The 21,511-nt window shown below is 40.4% G+C and overlaps 1 protein-coding gene across 2 annotated transcripts in view; it reads right to left on the bottom strand.

Annotated features, from left to right (window-relative positions):
- PRKAR2B (protein kinase cAMP-dependent type II regulatory subunit beta) overlaps positions 1-21,511 on the bottom strand; it is a 114,172-nt gene that overhangs the window by 27,316 nt on the left and 65,345 nt on the right. For both annotated transcript variants that reach the window (XM_081243894.1, XM_081243895.1), the window contains exons 3-4: positions 15,498-15,550; positions 8,050-8,133 (exon numbers count right to left, since the gene is read on the bottom strand). In XM_081243894.1, coding sequence (XP_081100020.1) covers positions 8,050-8,133; positions 15,498-15,550 — 137 coding nt within the window. The remainder of the gene's footprint in view (positions 1-8,049; positions 8,134-15,497; positions 15,551-21,511) is intronic.

Here is a 21,511-nt window from a genome sequence, read left to right as displayed (position 1 = left end):
TGAATTTTCCAGAACCACAGGATGTTAGTTTTCATACTGAAAGGGCTCACTCAAGGGCCCGGCACAATCAAGGACCAGAACCTCCACACCCACACGACAGTGTGGTTTTAGAACATCAAAGATACAGACCTGACCTGCAAAGCTTCCAGAAAAGGGGGAAGGAGCTCTTAAAAACACAAGAAGATGTTCAACTTCTTCCAAAATAAAGAGGAATGCAAATCAAAATTGAAAGGAGATACCCTTTTTCACCTGCCAGATTCAGAAAGATAAAAGTGTTAGACTAACACACTGGTGGAGATGGTGTGGGAAGGAGGGTTCCTCCAGCAGATGGCTGATGGGAACGGGTCTCAGAGGGCGCGCTGTCAACAGTCGGTATCATTTCAAACGCGCTACCCGTCACCTCACTATTCCTTGTCTAGGAAGTTATTCTATAACACATTTGTGAAATGACATGTGCCTGGGCATTCTTCACTGCAAAATGTGCATTGTAATAGCAAAGAACTGAAAACCCAAGTTTATCTACAGGGCTCTGGATAAATAAGTTTGATACATCCATGCACTGGAAAGCTATGCAGCTATAAAAAAAGTATGGATTTTAGGATCCCTATCTTTTATTGGAGTTGCTGACAAGCACGAGAACACTCAAAGAAGGGCAATCAGGAAATGTGAAACCCTGCTGTAGGAGGAACTTCAGCGAACACATGCTATCTGCAGCCACAATGATGATGTCGGTGATTCCAGAGGCCAGGACTGGGACTGCTGGGTGGAAGTTTCTGGAGATTTTGGAACAATGTAAAGACCTGCCTAAGAAGGACAGCTGTCTAGCAGTGACAGGGCAAAGAGATGGGCTCCCTGTTCCTGTCAAGACAGGCTCCCCACCTTCCACATGCTGTCAAAAGGGCTCAGTGGTTTTCAAACTGTTTTCTGGAAGCCAGGGATTTTTTTTTTTTTTTTTTTTTTTTGCGGTACGCGGGCCTCTCACTGTTGTGGCCTCTCCCGTTGCAGAGCACAGGCTCCGGACGCGCAGGCTCAGTGGCCATGGCTCACGGGCCCAGCCGCTCCGCCGCATGTGGGATCTTCCTGGACCGGGGCACGAACCCGTGTCCCCTGCATCGGCAGGTGGACTCTCAACCACTGCGCCACCAGGGAAGCCCAAGCCAGGGATTTTTGAGGAGGTGCTTCATTGATCGATTCTGTAAACAGTTGATTTTTTTTGTGTGTGTGTGGTACGCGGGCCTCTCGCTGTTGTGGCCTCTCCAGTTGGGGAGCACAGGCAGGCTCAGTGGCCATGGCTCATGGGCCCAGCCGCTCCACGGCATGTGGGACCTTCCCGGATCGGGGCACGAACCCGTGTCCCCTGCATCGGCAGGCGGACTCTCAACCACCGCGCCACCAGGGAAGCCCACAGTTGATTTTTTGAAACCATTTTTTAGAATTGAAGTATAGTTGATTTACAGTGTTGTGTTAGTTTCAGGTGTACAGCAAAGTGATACAGTTCTACACATACATTTCAGATTTTTTTCCCCTTATCGGTAATTACAAGATATTGAATATAGTTCCCTGTGCTATATAGTAGGTCCTTGTTGATTATCTATTTTATATATAGTAGTGTGTATATGTGAATCCCAAACTCATCCTTAAAGTGTGCTCTAACCATTAAATCTTAAAACTAAAGTAAATCAACATGTTCGGATGGATTATATATACATTTTTTAGGAAGTAAAATTTCATGTCACATAAAATTAACCATTTTAAAGTGGACGAGTGGCCACAAAGTTGTGCAACCACCACCTGTACCTACTTTCAAAACATTTCCGCAAAAGGAAACCGTGCACCCATTAAGCAGTCATCCCCCATTCTCCCCTCCCACTAGGCCCTGGCAGCCACCAATATGTTTTCTGTCTCTATGGATTTACCTATTCTGGATATTTCATATAATAGAATCACACAATATCTGATCTTTTGTGTCTGGCTTACTTCATTCATTATAATGTTTTCAAGGTTCATCTAATGTTATAGCATGTATCATACTTCATTCCTTTTTACAGATGAATAATATTCCACTATATATATATATATGAACACACACCACAATTTACTTACCCATTCACCTGTCGATGGACACTTGGGTTCTTTCCGCCTTTTGGCTATTGTGAATAGTGCGACTATGAACATTCATATACAAGTATTTATTGGCACACCTGTTTCAATTATTTTAGATCTATACCTGGGAGTGAAATTGCTGAGTCATATGGTAATTCTATGTTTAACGTTTTGAGAAACGGCCAAGCTGTTTTCCACAGTGCCTGGACCATTTTACTTTACCACCAGCGACATACCAGGTTCCGATTTCTCCACATCCTTGCCAACACCTGTTATTTTCCTTTTTAAAAAAACGATACCCATCCTAGTGGGGGTGAAGTAGTATTTCACTGTGGTTCTGACTTGAATTTCCCTAGTGACTAACCATGCTGAGAATCTTTTCATGTGCTTATTGGTTATCTGTATATCTTCTCTAGAGAAATGTCTATTATTTAAGAACTCTGCACATTTTAAAGTTGGGTTGTCTATCCTTTTGTGGTTGAGTTCTAAGTGTTCTTTCTATATTCTGAATACGAGGCCCTTCTATAAAGCTCTTCTAAGAGTTTTATAGTTTTACAGCTTACATTTAGGTCTCTGATCCATTTTGAGTTAATTCTTTTTTTTTTTTTTTTGCGATACGCGGGCCTCTCAGTGTTGTGGCCTCTCCCGTTGTGGAGCACAGGCTCCGGACGCACAGGCTCAGCGGCCATGGCTCACGGGCCCAGCTGCTCTGCGGCATGTGGGATCTTCCCGGACCTGGGCACGAACCCGTGTCCCCTGCACCGGCAGGTGGACTCTCAACCACTGCGCCACCAGGGAAGCCCTTGAGTTAATTCTTGTACTTGGTGTGAAGTAGGAGTCTAACCTTGTTCTTTTGTGTGTGGATACCCAGCTATCCCAGCACCATTTATTGAAAAGACTATTCTTTCCCCAGTGAATGATCTTGGCATTTTTGTTGAAATCAAATGGCCATAGATGTATGGGTTTGTTTCTCGACTCTCAACGCTATTCCATTGTTCTGTGTGTCTATCCCTATGCCAGTAACACACTGTTTTGATTACTGCAGCTTTGAGGTAAAAGTTTTGACATTGGCAAGTGTGAGTCCTTCAACTTTGTTCTTCTTTTTCAATATTATGTGGGGTGCCTCTTCTTGTATATACAATGTTAATACATTAGACAACAGCAAAATGCAATGTGTTTTCATGGTTTAGCTTTATAATACATAAATGCTACCAATTTAAACTTTTATAAAAATAAATACTGATAAAAATAATTTTAAGAAAGAATATGAAAACTCTATAGATACAGATAAACTGTTAGAAAAAAAAAAAGAACTGGGCAAGAACTCTACGTGTAGAGTTTGCTGCCACCAAAATTTTAAAAAGAATATACTTGTATATACATAGGGTAACCCTAGAAAAATATGCATGATAGTGCTAAAAGAACTTGGCTCCTGAGAAACTGGATTGCTGGGAGACAGGGATGGAAGGGAGATCTCCTTCCACTGACTACTCTTTTGTTCCTTTTGAATTTTTGTAAATTCTAGCATACTGATTTAAATTTTTTAATTAATTACAAAACCAAACTCTCCATTTAAACAGAGAATATAACATTACATCTTTATGTGGGTAAGAAAAACTTTAAGAAAGATGGTGATGGGTTTGCAGGATGTGGCTTTCATCCCCACCCTGGGTCCCCATGTGATCTCTAGCACCTATGTGTGAAACAGCAGCCAGGGCTGAAGATGAAGCCAATGGAGGGGCAGTAAGACAGTGCCTTCTCGATGTGGTGCTAACTGGGAGTTGATCAACCCAGGCAACATACGGTCACCTATCAAAATTAGGAAGTTTGATTACATGGTTTACTAATATTTTATTTTGCTTATTATTTATATTTCAACTCGTTTAGAGCAGATGAAGGGGGACTATCAGCTTTATTGATTAGCTAGCTCTAGCCCTGAATGTCAAGTGGAGAAAAAGATGAAATATAGTGCTATAGTAATTTTTTTTTCTTATCTTGGAATTAGCTGCATTTTAAAACATTATCAAGCTTAAGACTTTGTACATGGATAAATGAAAAAGTAATCCCTGATAAAATACAGAACATCTATTTCTTTTAGAACTTCTCTATGTGACAGGTGTCTGTTCTAGTCAATCAAAATGTAATTTCCCCATAATTATGCACAGAGTGAAAAGAACATAGGAAGTATTTAATATGCAGAGGCTTATCTCCGTGACTGACAGCTACTGTAGGAAATCCACATGTTATTCGCCTACAGAATGTAAATTAGAGACTGAGCTCAGTAAAAGGGCTTTGACTCCCTTAAAAAACAACAATTTACTCTCCATTAATGAAAGGGCCTATCGTATAGCATAAGAAGATTATTTCAGTTTGCCTAAAATTAGAAATATTTCAGAAGAAAAATGGCCTACTGAGTCGAGCATTAAAATATTCATGAAAAGAATATCTTCAAAGAGGTTAATAATTATAAATGCTGTGCTCAATGTATGAATATACAGAACTCCAAGGAAAACTGTTCTGAGGTCTAGGAGGTGCTAGACTTTCAAGCTAAACAACGCCGTTAGGAAAGTCAAGTGGGACAGTGGATGCAGAGCCAAGACTGTTCTTCTTGCTGGTTAGTAATTACGGCTTCCCCTGCCTCCCTCCAAGTCTTTCCATTTCAGGAAAAGGCACCACCTCCGCTGCCAGACACTGGGGGTCACCCGAGACTATTCCTGTCAGGTCTCCATTCATTCAGTCAGCAGGTACCAACTTCTGCTCGTCCTGAGTATTTTATGAAACCATCCCTTCCCCCCTCCTCCTTAGTTGGGCGCGTTTCTTCTCCCTGGACCGCAGTATGGCTCTTTCCTGGATCCACTTCCTGGCACGGAGGGCGGTGCGGTCTCCTCACTGAGCTCCTTTCCTTTGTTCCTGACCTATCCGTCTCTCGCCTTTAACTCCACGCCCTACCCTGCCACCATAGTGACCTCAGACACACCTGACTGTTACTTTCTCTGCTTAAAATGCTACTGCCTATAGTGTGTGTCCACTGCTACGGTGCTCCTCCCTGACACGGCGCGCACATCTGAGCCCCACCACTGGATGTCTTCCACTTTAGACTCCAGCGTTAACGCGCTCTGTGCTTTTCGTTCAACTGGCGATTTCCGACTCATTTTCTGAGGCTCGTCTCAGGTGGCCTCTCCAGCTTCCTGGATCCTCACGTGGGGCTGAGAGACCCTCATCCTCTCATAGCGCCCTGACCGTATTACAGCATTTATCATACTTTACCAAATTGCTTTATATGTGTATTTGAATCCTTCACTAAATGATAAGTTCCAAGAGCACAAGAACCATGTCTAAGTATTTTTGTGGCATCCTACGCCTTCATACAGGCCCTGGAACACAGTTGTTGGTCAAGGAATTGACCTGAAAGGAGCTGCCATATGATAGGCAGATTATATAAGTGGAATATATAATTCAATTTAAATGCATTTGGGTTATGACAAAAAATGTATATGATAAAAAACTAGAAAGCTGCTTAAAATATGAACTTAACTTAAAATCTTCAATCTGTTATGTTTGGGGATAAATTTCTTATTCCAGGTGGTTATTTGCTGAGAAGAGTTAATTGTTACTTATTTATATTCTGTATCATTCATAGAAGGATTTAAGATCCTAGGGAAATAAATCAAGATGGCATGAGCTCAAATTCAAAAAAAGATCTTTTGGAAACAGCTATGTAAATATATTTACTTCCTCCCTATAAAACATTCAATAATGATAACTTATGAACTTGGTAATTTCATCAACGGGCTTTTTCTTTTTTGTCCCTATGAACTGTGACCTTTAAAATATATATAGAAGACCTTCATCAGAGCAGCGAAATCTAAAAAAAAGGCTTAAAAAATGCCTATGTTTATAAAAATAACCATTTTAATTAAAGATGCTCCCTGCCAGAATATACCAGAAAAAGTTTTTTTTTAATTATTTTAAATGCAACCAAAATTTTCACAATGCTTTAAAAGAGTTAAAGTTGAAGCGGCAAGAAAAATCAATTTAATTTAGAGGATGGAATAGAATAGGCAGCATGCCAGGAAATTATAACTGGCAGTGATTTCACTCATGCCTTTTCATCACTTAGTGTTTGACTCCACAAGATCACTGTTCGGTCACTGCTGAAGCATTAAAATACTGGTTGAATTGAATAGGGAAGCACGCAAACAAAATAACATATGGTAGTACCAAAATACTGACCTCGAACATTTTCACAGTGGGCTCTGGTCCTTCCTACTCAAAGTATGGTTGTGGGCTGACAGCGTTGCCATCACCTGGGACCTTGTGAGAAATGCAGACTCTCAGGCTCCACTACCGATCTACTCAACCGGAATCTGCATTTTTAACAAGATCCTCTGATGATATATAGGCATATTAAAGCTTGAGAAGCACTGTTTTTGGTGACCCTGAAATTCTCCCACGCAAAGCTCTGGCCTGAAAATAGAGAACCTTCTTGGCTGAAGCCTACCCCTAAGGATAAAACTAAGGATTAATTTCATAGCTGCCTTCTGTGTGTATCTGAAGCAAAAGAATTAAACACTTAGTTTAGTTCCAATAGCAAAATTATCATCTTATACACACACATAAAGTTGTATCTTTCCACTAATAATTATTTGGTCTCATTCTGGTGGGAGATCATTAGAGATCATAGTCTCATGTCCTTTATTTCACAGAATCATTATCATTCTAGATAAATGAAATCTGAGATTACTTGGAAGCCCATCAAAATTTCACAAGTTCCTTTTAGTCACTTATTCTACTATTTAATACTATTTAATACTACCAGGAAGATTTTCCATTCATAAACGAAATTCCTAAATTTTCTATCTTAATCCCATTTCTTATTCTTCCATTATGAGAGAGAACCACCAGCAACCCTTTCTTTAGAGCTCCTAGTTTTGCAGACTTGGTGATAACTCTAGAGGACGTGGATCAAAGTGGACAAAACTTGTATTATGTGGCCCTAAAATAAAATCTCCAAAGTCACACAATATAATCTGTGATCCTGGAGGACATAACATTAACATAAATGGTATTAGAAACAAAAGAGCTTTTAAAAATAATTTCAGGGTATAATATGACCCAGCATAGAAGACACTGTATAAAGCAGTACTTTCCTCTTTATAAAAATGGCCTTTTTCAAAAGACCTCAAGAATGGGTCTTGATTAATGCGCTCTTCTCTAGGGCATCAATCTGAAAACTATTAAGGTGTTGAGTTTGACCGAAAAAAGAATCGAGCTAAGTTACCAAAGTTGACTCAGGTTTCACATGGGGAACATGGCAGCAGGGGCTCTTTCCCAAAGGACCATATAGCAGTGAATAAGCAGAATCCATGATGAAGGAAGCACAGCATTTAGGTCAGGGTGAAGGGCAAAGGCTGAACAGTACGGTCACTCTAGAAATACACCCCAAACCAAAGACGAGAGATTTCAAAATCTTTACAAAGAAAAAAAATCCCTCTACCTTTAAAGCCAAGTAAAACTTTCCTTTAAAAATATGTATAATATGAAAGTCATACATTAAAATAATGACTATTACTGACAGGTGAAAGAGGCATTCCCCCATGGGCCCTGCACATCCCTACGTGTTCCTGTTGAGTGGGCGAAGAATGCAAAGTCTTAACCTCTCTTCACCTGGGCCACTTCTCAGGGCTGTGTTTGCAGCAAGGAACCTTGAGGGATGAGAAGCCTTCCGCCGACAAACAGGCGCTCACTCCTTGCTATGACAGGAGTGACCTCCCCAGCTCCTAGAACACAACCCACTTCCTGTGCAGACATCTGCAGTGGGGCCTTTACATCGCCCTGGGTGATGTTAGGTTGTAAAGAGGGTGAAATATCCAAGATCCTGCACCGTTCTCCACACAGACACTGAAAAAAAAAAAAACCGTTGCTACTATTGAGATTTTATCTTACCGGATCCAGGTTCTTAAACAGCAGGATGTCTTTGCAAGCTTCTTGCAATCGATTTCTTTGATCGTCAGTTTTTGGATGTATAATCTAAAAGGACACCAAGTTAACAGTTAGTCTCCTCACCTTGCTCATAAGGGATAAAATTTCCTAGCAGGATATTAGAAGGAAGAACGGTTAGTGCTGAGGTTCACTTTAGTGACTAGACGTTAACTACCAGCCTGCTAAATAGGGGCAAGTCATACAGTTTGTCTCAGGGAGGTGGTGTACATTCATCAATACACTACTTGAAAGTTTTTCAAAGGAGTGTTTCCCCCAGGTTAGCAAGTTCATTCTGTGAGGGTCTGCATTGGCTAATCACTAAAGACATCAAGGCTCCAGCCAGCAGGAACATACAAAAGGACAACATGTTGTCACAGCTATGTTGAAAATCTACAGAGTGCCTTTATTCTGCTTAATACTCTTTAATACTGTTTCATACTCTTTACCATTGAATTTAATACTCTTTCAGGATGTATCTCTTTCCTTCAAAACTTGATAAAGTCTCTAGAAGTGAGTAAATTCTTACCTGTATATTGCATTAGATGTTAAATACATTTTTTTTTTTTTTTTTTTTTTGCGGTACACGGGCCTCTCACTGTTGTGGCCTCTCCCGTTGCGGAGCACAGGCTCCGGACGCGCAGGCTCAGCGGCCATGGCTCACGGGCCCAGCCGCTCCGTGGCATGTGGGATCTTCCCGGACTGGGGCATGAACCCGTGTCCCCTGCATCGGCAGGCGGACTCTCAACCACTCTGCCACCAGGGAAGCCCTGTTAAATACATTTTTAGGCACAACGTATATAAAATAACTACGCCCACGGAGACTGATTTTCCACAGGGAGCAAGCAATCACGCACTGTCACACCAAGGAGACTATGGATCTGAGGGAGAATGAATCCAACAGTCCTGGTGCGCTCATCTGAGAACGAGTTCAAAGAAAACCAGTGTACTATTTGCTCAGAAACTTTTTTTCCCGAGGGTAAAGGCCAACAGAACGCCTTCTGTAAGTGCGGCCGGCCAACCCTCCTGAGTCCCTTCCGACCAGCAGAAGGCTCACGGACTTGGCCCCGAAGGCCCATTCTTCTGCGAACTGTGTACCTATAAGAGGAGTCTGCGAGACAAGAGATGGTCTTAAAAGCAGAAGACATCGAGTTGGTCTCCTGGAGACCCATACGCCACCTTTTCCGATTCTAACGTTCACACACAGAGTGACTGGAAGAGATGCTGAAGAGCAGGAGCCCCACCATCACAGCAACCAGGACCGGGCAGCGGTAAGCTCTGTGCCCATGAATACATCAAAACTCGCAACGGGAAATTAAAATCAGCATTTCAAAGCCATCTCAGATGGCTAAAAATCAGAGGCCCAAGAACAACTGAGGAAATGTACGTATATGTGTACTATTTATGTGTGTACTGCTTATATACTATACACACACAAAAAAGCAGTATACACAGTATACTGCTACATACTATTAGCCAGTGAGAGAGGACGTTGCTGCAGTTTTTCCTCTGAGGGTAAGGGATATGCAAACTTTTGTTTCCTATCTAATCAATATTCACCTCAACCTAGATTCTGCGATGGCACGTGGACCCAGAAAAAGCAGATCCTCCTGCCTAAGAACTCACTGCTATACAAAAAACTTTAAAAATCTGGATATGAACTAAATCATGCCAACCAAAATTCACATGTGCCTACTTCAAATAAGGAAGGCTAACACAATAAAACAAAAAGTTATTTCTCACTTCACAAAAGCCATCTGGAACTTCGAACTGAAGCAATCATAAACGTTTGCCTGCTGAGCAGCTCTATCCTCAGAGAGAAAAGGTTGGGGATAATGTGTCGCTGATGCTGAAATGACTTCCTAGGCCCAAGATGGAGCCACCTCTGCCCAGGGTGCCACATCAGCAAACCAAAGCTTAGATAACTCTCGTGTCCCTATAAATGCCCCGCTTTTCCAGAAACACAGTATATCCAGTCAGCCAATCCCCCAAAGCCAAGCCAAATCTGGGCTCTATGCTTACTTCCTTGTTCCTTACTCTTTACACTATAAAAGCTTCCTACCCTCCACCCCATTTTGCAGCTCTCTGGACCCTTGGGAATGGAGACTGCCCACTTGGTGCAGTGTTAAATAATGTTTGTGTCACTTAAACTGTCTTTTAAAATCATTTTTAACACCAGCTTGTACCTGCTTTACCCTTGTCATCAATTTAAGTCTTTCTCTCCTGACCCATTCACTTTGTATTAACACCTCACACAAAACCCCACCTTTTGCTTTGCGACCACCTAGAGGGGTGGGATAGGGAGGGTGGGAGGGAGACGCAAGAGGGAGGGGATGTGGGGATATATGTATATGTATAGCTGTTTCACTTTGTTATACCGCAGAAACTAACACACCATTGTAAAGCAATTATACTCCAATAAAGATGTAAAAAATATATACATATATATAATGGAAAAGAATCTGAAAAAGTTATACATATAATTGAATCACTTTGTGTACACCTGAAACGTTGTAAACCAACTATACGTCAATAAAAAATTTTTTAAAACCCACCTTTTTCCTCTTCTTTCTCTCTCCAGCTACTTCTCTTCTTATGAATTCTTATGTCCCAATCTTGCTTCTCCGTCCTGCCACCCCTACTACTGTCTACTGCTCTCCTCTTTGTTTCCCTTCTTCCTTTCTTCCGTCTCCCTGCCATCAATCCTCAGTGCCCAGAGTCCGTTATCTATCATAGCCTCCACCCCCGGCCATGAAAATCCTGCTCTGCGTCCTGGAAAGCAAAGAGTCAGAAATCGGGTGAATCTTTGAAGCTCTGGCTCCCCTGCCCTATACCAACTGCTCAGAAGACGCTCTCCTACTTCTACAGACTCATTTCCTTCTGCTGGGTTTGGTGTGATCCGACATACAAGATCTGCATCTGGATAACTAAGGCCTCGGCAATGTGCCCGAATGTGATTTTTATTATACTAGAGGCCACTTTGTTTTTTATTAAAATTTATTTCTGATTTCAGGATAAAAATCTTATTGGTTAAACAAATACTGATGTAGCACTTACTATGTGCCAAGCACTGTTTTAAGGGCTTTAAAATTTTTTAAAGGGCTTTATTACTAGCTTTATCCTAGTAAGAGACCCCATGAAGCAGGTGAATGCTAAGTGAAATGAGTCAGACAGAGAAAGACAAATACTGTGTGATCTCTCAAGAGAAAAAAAGTAAGAAAATTAACTGGCCCAGGTAACTTCTTCCATGTCACACAGTTCAGAAGCTGTAGAGCTGGGGTTCACCCCGGCTGTAGGCTGGCCACAGAGTTCATACTAGAAACCAGGGTCAGCAGACCATGGCCTGAAGGCCAAATTTCTTTTTGCATGACCCCTATGCTAAGAATGATTTTACATTTTTTAATGATTGGGGGGAAAAATCAAAAGAATGTTTCCTGACACATGAAAATTATATGAAATTCAAATTCAAATGTCCAGAAATAAAGTTTTCATGGGTCACAGCCACAGCCGTTCATTTATGTGTTGTCTATGTCTGTTTTCCTGCTATAACAGCAGAGCTGAATAGTTGTGACAGAAACAGCATGGCCCCCAGAGCCTAAAGTATTTACTCTCTGAAAATAGTAAAATTCCCCCCAAAAAAAGCTTTACAGGAAAAGTCTGTCAACTCCTGCCATAACCTGTTGTCTTTCAATTAAAAAAAAATTAGAAAAACAATAAGTAACACTGACTTCCATGTTTTCTTTAAAGGAAACACCGTGCATCTATTTTGTTAAGCAAGGGAAGTCTGTACAAGATATTCTCATACCTGTCCAATCTATTCTCCACATAGAGCTGAAAGTAATCTTTTAAAACTTTAAATCAGAACGCTGCATTCTCCAGATTAAAACCTCAGTGGAGTCCATCACATTCACAGAGAATTAATCCCCACTCCTCCACCCTCACCTCAGCCACTCAGCCTCAGCCACACCTGCCTTTATTAAGAGCCTCCGACTGCTCCCACTCTGATGGGCTTGGGTCAACCCAAAATGCACTCCTGGGCTTTCGGCAAGACACTCTCCACGGTCATCCTCTGGTCTCACTTCAAGGAGCCCTTCTCCAACTATTCCATTTCATTAGGGACGCTGTTGATCTGGGGGGTTTGGTTTGGTTTTAATTCCTACACCCTGTTACACTGTCCTTTTAGCACTTCATATTTTGTGACTGTTAATCTACTAGCTTGTGGTCGGCTTCTGCTATTAAGACTCTAAGCTCCAAGATGGCAAGAACTCCATCGTGCTCACCACTATATACCCAGCACCTGGCCAGATATGCAGAAGGCACTCCCAAAACACTTCAGGGAATAACAGAAGAAAGAAATGCTCCACTCTTCAATTTACCAGCTCTTCTCTGCCAGTTTCTACATGCTAGATGTATATAGCCCTTACATTTTCATTTGTTAAAGGTATTCCAACCAAAATCTAATTTGTTGTTTTCCAAAATCAGTCTTAAGTGTTTGAATTTTCTTTGAATACATATCAAAGAATAAATATCTATTTATACTACTCTGAGATTTGGGGATTTGATAATATAAATAGGGTCTCTGAAATAAGACTAAATGTCCAAATGAAATGTTAGTTTATCAAAATACACTTCATGTTTTCCTTACAGACATTTTCCAGTATCGGTTTAGAGCCAATTAAATTTTGAAATCTGTAATAATCATTTCCAAGGGCTAAGGTACAAGTGCCTTAATAGTATCTAAGACAAAAAATATTAAAATATTTAATATTTATAAAATGTTTAATATTTTGTTTTAAAATATTTTAATATGTAAAAAAATTAGTTTTTAGTAGAGAAGAGTCAACTTAATGAAGAACCCAAGACACTTCATTATAATGATTAATATATCATTAATAAATTAATTTAAAAAATTAAAGTAACATTGTAGGGTGTTACAGGGACAACTCAGGGTGAATGCCCAACCCACAAAGATGCCTCCTTCTCTAGGAACTGCCCTCATTACTTTTTTAAACATTTTTTTAAAATTTAAGCATTAAAAAAAAATGTAAGTATGGTTAATTTACAATGTTATGTTAGTTTCGGGTATACAGCAAAGCGATTCAGTTATATATACATATATATATTCGTTTTCAGATTCTTTTCCATTATAGGTTATTACAGGATATTGAATATAGTTCCCTGTGCTATACAGTAGGTTCTTGTTGGTTATCTATTTTATATATAGATAGTAGTGTGTATATGTTAATCCCAAACTCCTAATTTATCTCCACCCCACCCCCTGTTCTTCCCATTTGGTAACCCTAAGTCTGCTTCTATGTCTGTGAGTCTATTTCTGTTTTGTAAGTAAGTTCATTTACATCATTTTTTTAGATTCCACATATAAGTGATATCATATGATACTTGTCTCTGTCTGACTTACTTCACTTAATAGAATAATCTCTAGGTCCATCCATGTTGCTGCAAATGCCATTATTTCATTCTTTTTTATGGCTGAGTAATATTCCCTTGTATATATGTACCACATCTTCTTTATCCATTCCTTTGTTCAGTGGACATTTAGGTGGCTTCCACATCTTGGCTGTCGTAAATAGTGCTGCTATGAACATAAGGGTGCATGTGTCTTTTTGAATTAAGAGTTTTCTCTGGGTATATGCCCAAGAGTGGGCTTGCAGGATGCCTTCATTTATAAGTGGGGTCCCCCAGCCAAAATCAAGTCTGTGAGAAACTCTCCACAGGGAAGCTGGGATTTTGAACTGAGATTGACACAATAAGAGTGACGGGCAGCTGAGTCCCTTTCAATGTCGATACTCTTAGGTGCTGCACGAATGCTGTGGAAGGACCCCAGAGGGGGCTGGCTCCTGCCTGCTAGCCACAGCCTAGGGTTTATTTTAACACTTTCAGGAATTCTACAAGATTTCCAAGCATATGTCCAATAATTCCCCAATGTTTTCTTTTGTATTTTATCTAAATGTGATTGTTTCTTTCCCACAGCCAAATGAATTTTAACTGGTATAGCCTCCCCAACAAGACTGTTAGAAATTAGTTGGAATGATCCAGCCAAACCACTTTACCAATCACGTGGACCAAATGGTAGCTAACAGTTTTCGAGTCTATGAGATACTATATATTGTTTTCAAACTGTATTTTTAAATGTTCTTTTCAATTTAGATTTTTACTAAGCTAAACCAGCTCATCAAACATCTCAATTACCAAGTTTTATCATATACATTTATACACAAAGAACGTTGTCTTCAAAGTCACCCACTAGTGTTTCTGCAAGATACATAAATAAAGTGTAGGAGAGGGGACGGTTTTTCAGACGACATGGAGGGGTAACAGCAACATTACACATTAGAGACGATAACTTGATCCTAAGGCAACATAATTTTCAGACTGGAATTTATGGACCTGATCAAAATATGTAAGTTATGGTACTGAGAAATGAACACTGCAAGTCTGGTGCTGCGAATCCCCGTGGGGACAGGAGTGAAATGGGATTTTCTCCAAAATCTTCTGTGTCATTTAAAGCTCCTGATCTTTCTACCACTGGATTTTATTTATATTTCAGGGAGCTTAATGATGTAATGACTTACGGATCCAGTATCTGCTTTTCTATATTAAAACTCAATCTTACTTTAGTATTTTTCAGAGCTACAGAAACAGATTTTTATTTTTATTTAAGGCCAAATAGAAGAAAAGAAACTTTTGCAAAGTATGTACTCAAAAAAAAAAAAAAAAGTACATGATTACTTTCCATTTCCAGGCTCAGTAATCTCCTATTGAGTTTACTTTCTACTAAATAAATAATAGGAGAATGGAGCTAAAGGACACAGCTTAAAAACTGTTTCAAACCAAACTGGACAAAGTCTTGCAAAAACATTAAGACCTCCAAGAAATCAGCTTCTGAGCAAACTATCAGACTCATAGATTTTAAAACACAATAACTGCTGTACTGACATTTTAGATGTAATTTTACTGTGACTTTTTGTTGTTGTTTCAGAGTAAGCTTCTGTTGTGATAAAACAGTAGGAGCAGAAGGCTTTTCCCAGCGTTTTTCTTTCCTATAAATACTTACTTGTCTAAGAAAAATAACATTATCACTTTGGGAAAGATAGCTAAAAACATTTTTCATCACAGACTATATTTTTGCAAGAGAAATAAAACCACAACTTCAGTGAGTTTTTATGTTCATCTTTCCTCTTATCCAAAGAGAGAGATGCTTTGGATCGAAGTAATTATACAGAACATGAAGAAGAAGTAAACTATCAGAGATAAGACTAGGAAAAGAAACAGTCAAAATAATTCCATTATGCCTCCTGTTAACCTATATGCCTGGTAACATCTTTTCTATTAGTATTTTCTTTATCCAATACGGGAGTATAATTTAAAATTAACGCATTCAGTAAATTACATACCCTGGACTCAGCATCATCTTCTTCTTCATCAGGATTATAAGCTTCTGCACATACTATAAAAATAAAAATGGACATTTTAAAGATTCCTTCACCAAGAAACATGCTACAATAAATATATCTTTAAAAATTAGTGAACAAAAAGAGTGCTGTGGTGTAAAAAACCATTCGTTCACCTCATCCAGGGCAAGCAGTCTACCCCCCAAAGCCAGTTTGCTATTGCAATTTATAAGGAATTTACTAAAATATAAAGCTGCACTTTAAGACACTGATAACTGCTTCCTTTCTCTTATTCAGAGAAACATAGCTAACCTCTTTCCAAGCTATAGAAATGCATAAGATCAAAAAATTACCTGAAAGAACACACACACACACACACACACACATACACACAAAGTCTAAGTCTGCTTTGAAATGATCAATTTAATCAAGCAGTTATGAGTAACTTTCATAAATTACCCATAACTCAATCTTCCAGGAACAAATACTATTAATATTTTGCATATTCCTTTCCAGTCTTTATTCTGAGCTGAGTTCATACCGCATCCACAATTTTAAAACCTGCTTTTTCATTTAACACTTAAGAATTCTGTATGCCATTAGAAACATTTTGTAAATATTGTTTTAAGGATTGCTAATTATTTACCATAAGCTATAATTTACCACACCCCTAATGCTAGACATGAAGCTGGCTTCTGTTAAAACAACCTTGCAATAAACATCTTCATGCATAAATATTTGTCTACATTTCAGATTATGCTGTGGAATTATTCCCAAATGTTATTTTGGGGGCTAAAAGGTATGACAACTTTTAAGGCATATTTATCCCCATGTTTCTTCCCAATGGGATTATACCCATCCAGTGTCCTATAAGAAATGTGTAAGGAGACTCCTCTAAATGGTACCGCAGACTTAGATATTAATGCTCAAAATCTCTGCCAATTTAAATGAAAAAAAGATCTAAATTTTTAAGTATTACTGAATTTGAACAATGTTCAAATGATTGTAAGCTGACTGTATTTCCTCTTTTGTCCCTATGTCTGAGGCATTTATTTTTGTATTTGGTTTTCTTTTTGACTTATGCCAGTTTCTCAATACCACTTTGTCATATTTCTTATAATCATTTTATCCAGTTTGTTTTTTTTTTTTTTTTGGCCACGCCATGTGCCTTTCAAGATCTTAGGTCCCCGACCAAGGATTGATCCAGGGCCATGGCAGTGAAAGCGCGGAGTCCTAACCACGGGACCACCAGGGAATTCCCTCCAGTTTTCTTTTTAACTATAATTACCAAGTGTTTTTTTTGTCTTTTTTTTTTTTTTTTACCAATTGTGCATACTGTTTGTTTTTAATGTAATGACATCAGGGAAGAAAATTCCCCCGTATGATTTAAACCCAATGTTAAACATCACAAAAGTACCACTGCTTTTGAGTTTGGTATTTGTAAATCTTCTTTATTTGCAAATCTACAGATCTGTAACTTCTCTTCTTTCAGTTTGTAAAGGTAGACCTTTTTACATTTACCCTTTAATCCATGTGGACTTGATTCTGGCATGGATGTAGAAATTTAAAGAGCAGAGGACAGGTGAAAGGCTGACAAATGTCTTTCCAGAGGCCTCAGGATGGTCTCAGGAGTATTGTCATCTTTAGCTCAACGACTGTCATTACTATTACCAAACCTGCAGTAGCTTTCTTTTCTCCAGGCATTGCTCTATACACCTAAGCCAGTGAGTGCTTCTTAACCAGGGCCTATTCTGCCCCCCAGCATGACATTTAGGCAATGTCTGGAGACATTTTGGTTGTCATAGCTGTGGGGGGTTAAGAGGAAGCTGCTGGGGGAGGCTAGGGATGCTGCTAGACACCCCGCCCTGCACAGTACAGCTCCCTCTCCCCCTCTCCCCAAGAAAGAATGACCTGGTCCAAAATGTCAACAGTGCTGAAGCTGAGAAACCCTGACCTGGTGTATATTTTCCCCTTCAATCTCGCAACAACCCTAAGATAGGTGTCATATCACCACCTGCCAGATGAAAGAACAGGGCACAGTTACGTATCTTGGCCAACATCACACAACATCGTACATCGTACATCATCTTGTAGCACCACAGGACTTGACCCTAGGGCTGTCTGGCTGACTCCAAAGGCCTTGTTCTTTTCTTTTTTTAAAATGTTTTAGAAAGCGGCTTTATTGAGATATAATTCATATGCCATACAATTCACCCATGAAAAGCGCGCATTCAATGCTTATTGGTACACTACATTATTAACTTTTAAAAACTGTGGTAGAATATATATAACACAATATTTGCCATTTTAAGTATACAATTCAGTGGCATTAAGTACATGCACAATGTACATGCACCACCACTATTTATATCCAAAACTTTTTCATTACCCTAAGCAAAAACTCTGAAGCCATAAGGTAACAACTCCCCGTTTCTCCTGTCTCCCGCCCCTGGTAACCTCTCATCTTCTTTCAGACTCTACGAATTTGCCTATTCTAGGTACCTCACGTAAGTGGAATCATATAATATTTGTCCTTTGTGGCTGGCTTATTTCATTTCGCATGATGGCTTCCAGGTTCATCCATGTTGTAGCAGGTGTTAGAACCTCATTCCTTTTTACGCAAAGGCCTTGCCCTTAACCACTGTTCTGTGGTTGACGGCTTTGGTGAATTCACCAGCTCAAGGCCTGGACATCAGCGTTCCGCCTCAGAAACCTAACAGAAGGGGACCTTCTTCCCAGGACAGGCTCCCATTAAAGAACCTCACTGACGCATATCACCAGAATGGCAGCTTAGTAACTAACTTCCCGAATCAGTATGGAGTCAGCGTGACCAGCCAGCTCTCTCCCTGCAGGAAGACCACAGGAGAAGCCAAATCACAATTAAAAGGTTCTTTGGTGAGAAGGAGATGGGAGGAAGAGAGAGTTTGTCAAATAAATTGACTATTTAATACATCAGTCTGGGACAGCCCAAGGTATCCACACACAATACACATGGTCCTGCTCGTGTGGCCCAGACTCTTGAACTGTGTTGCTGCAACTTTCCTAAAAGCAGGAGAGCATCTACCTCTAAAGCTTGGCTCCGTAACTTTCTGTTTCCATGTTTGACGGACTGATACATAATTTGCAGGGCTCAGTGCAAAATGAAAATATACGCCCATGTTCAAAAGTTAAGATTTTTAAGAGGGCAAGAGCAGAACGCTAAACCAAATTAGAGGCCCTTGTGAGGGTGGGGTCCGTGAAGTCCACCACTGCCATAGGATCTATATGTTCAGTGCGGTGATGGCGTCGATAAGATACTATGTTCTTTAAGGTAACCTGTTATACACAGCCTTGACCCATTAGTGTGGATCTTAAGTTTTAATTCACAGAATGAAATCTTAATCCTCTAATTTCTAAGTTTCAAGCCCCTAAATGCTGACTAAAACCCATCACTAGTAAGAACCTATTTTCTTTCTAAATAACTTATCAATTGCCCCAGTATTACTTATTACTTAACACCCTTCTGATCTGTGATACCTGCCTGATCACATGTTTGTTTGTTTATTTCTGGGCTATCCATTTCATTGAACCATTTATTGTGCCAATATTACAAGGTTTAGTTCTTGGCACTGATGTGCAATTGTTTCACTATATTAAAATTCACCCACTGCCACCTCCTACACCCAAATCAAAATACAGCACCTGCAGTTTTGTGCACAGCCATGGTGGCTCACACCTCCTTATCTTCACTGACACAGTCTCCTCCTCCTCTCCAAGCCATCCCTTCTCTCCAGCCCCAACTAAAAAGTCACATTAAGAGTCACGTGTTGACCTCTCGCCTACACAGGGCTAACTCAGGATACCCCACTGCTGTGCTCCCTTTGCACTGTCCCTAGAGTGTGGGCACAGCTCATTACCATCACCTACCACACTTCACTCTACCAAAGACATTACCACCTGTTGCCCCTTCAGGCTGGAACTGCAGCCCTTCAGGGACCCACTGTGTGCTTTGTTCATTTCTATATTTCCCTGGCACTGACCTGGCACAGTGCCTGGATCAATGCATTTTTTTGAATGAATGACTGATGAACAAACAAGCTTGACAGTCCTTGAAGGCAAACGCAATGTCTCTTTTAAATATCTCCCAATAGTCTACCTGTATTATACACTCTCAAACACACATAGAATAAATGAATGAATGAATAAAAAGTTGTTCTTTTTTGTTAAAATATCCTACACCATTTGTCCAAAAAAATGGGGACAGAGAGGTTGAGTGAAAATGAGGACCTTTTGTCTTGTTCACCAAGGGGCCAAGCACAGAGATTAGGAGTTCAGTAAATATCTATACAAGGAATGAATGGATGAAAGACTATGTCTGGATGGACCCTCAAACCAAAGCCTCCAGATAACCTGAGCTGCCTCGAATTTTTTTCTGAATTGTACCCCCTCCCTCCTGGGCAATCTGAAATTGAGCTGAAGCTATATATTCTATGCTTTGTTTGGCAATTACACAGTAATGAAGAGCAGAGTCTTTTTCTTCATGTGAACCCTACGCTGAGTTTCTCCTGTCATGTTGTGCATATATGTGTTTCGATAATACATTAGTCATCTAGAATGCTCCAAGAATTTAAGTAGTTTCCCACATTGCAGGCAGTGTAATGTGCACCGGTGTAGCCACACAACTGTCAGGGTTTGCAGGACAGAAGAGGGAAATGACAACTATACTGGGTCTGCATCTTCTGGGGCTTGGCCCTCAATCTCTTTATGCACTGCGTGTGCGCATGCGCACGCACGCACACACACACACACACACACACACACACACACACAGTGTGACAGACAAGGGACAAGGGTTTCTTTTTCCTTCTGGTGCCAAATACATGTTGTCCTTTCCAACACCATTTCTCCAACTCTCTGACACCAACCGAATGTTCAACAATTCAATTCAATTCTGACACTATCTACCCGCAGTGAGCATCAGATCCCATAAGTTAAAGGGCTCAGTCCCACAAGAGTGCCCCCACTTCAGACACCGATCACAATTCCCAAGCTACCCATACTTCTGACCGACCAGCTGTAAACTGGGGGTTCCCACGACACCCTCCTCAGGTTTGATAATTCACTAGAATGACTCACAGAACTCAGGAAGTGCTTTCCTTACTCTTACCCGTTTATTATAAAGGATACAACTCAAGTACAGCCAAATGGATGAGATGCACAGAGCAAGATATATAGTGGGAGGGGGTCAATGCCCTTTATGGGGGTGCCACTCTCCCAGCTCTTTGATGTGCTCCCCAATCTGCAAGCTCTCTGCACGCTGTCCTTTAGAGGTTTCTATGGAGGTTTTATTACATGGGCACCAAGTGTTAAATCACTGGCCTTTGGTGATTAAACCCGTCTCCACTCTCTCTCCCCTTCTCCGAGGTTGGGCTGAAAGTTCCAAGCTTCCAGTCAAAGTTTGGTCTTTCTGGGACCAGCCCCCATTCTGAAGTTATCCAGGAGCCCCTGAGCCAAGAATCACTGGTTAGCACACCAAAGAAACTCAGATCTCCAGGGTTTTGGAAGCTCTGTGCCAGGCGCCGGGACAAAGACCAAGTAGCCCTCTTATTATACAGCACAAGGGATTACACCAACTCCCAGGGTTTTTCACCAAGTGCCCACTGTACTTTGTCAGGAATGTATAAAAATCAGTACAGTCAAAACAACTGTGACCTGGACAAGTTTACATAACCCTGTGCGCTCTGACAAAGCTAACAAAGAATAAAGGAAGCAGACCAAGCCCCATGAGTCACTGGGCCTCAGCACCTGGCATGGAGCCTTGCACACAGTATACCCTCAATAAATACTTGCTGAAGGAATCAAAAGCAAATGCGGCCTGTACAGAAAGACTGCATGGTTTAGAGGCCTAAAACCTAGGGAAAAATGGGCTTCTACAAAATATATGAAATTTACTTTCCCAATGTTCTCAGTACACTAAGATTCCAGCATACTTATTTAAATGATAATCAGATAAAAATAAAGCTATTATAAAAGCACAG

The sequence above is a fragment of the Mesoplodon bidens genome, assembly GCF_964165515.1.
Source record: "Mesoplodon bidens genome assembly, chromosome: 9".
Lineage (NCBI taxonomy): Eukaryota > Metazoa > Chordata > Mammalia > Artiodactyla > Ziphiidae > Mesoplodon > Mesoplodon bidens.
The sequence above is the reverse complement of the archived record's forward strand: the minus strand, read 5'-3'. Positions and strand labels throughout refer to the sequence as shown.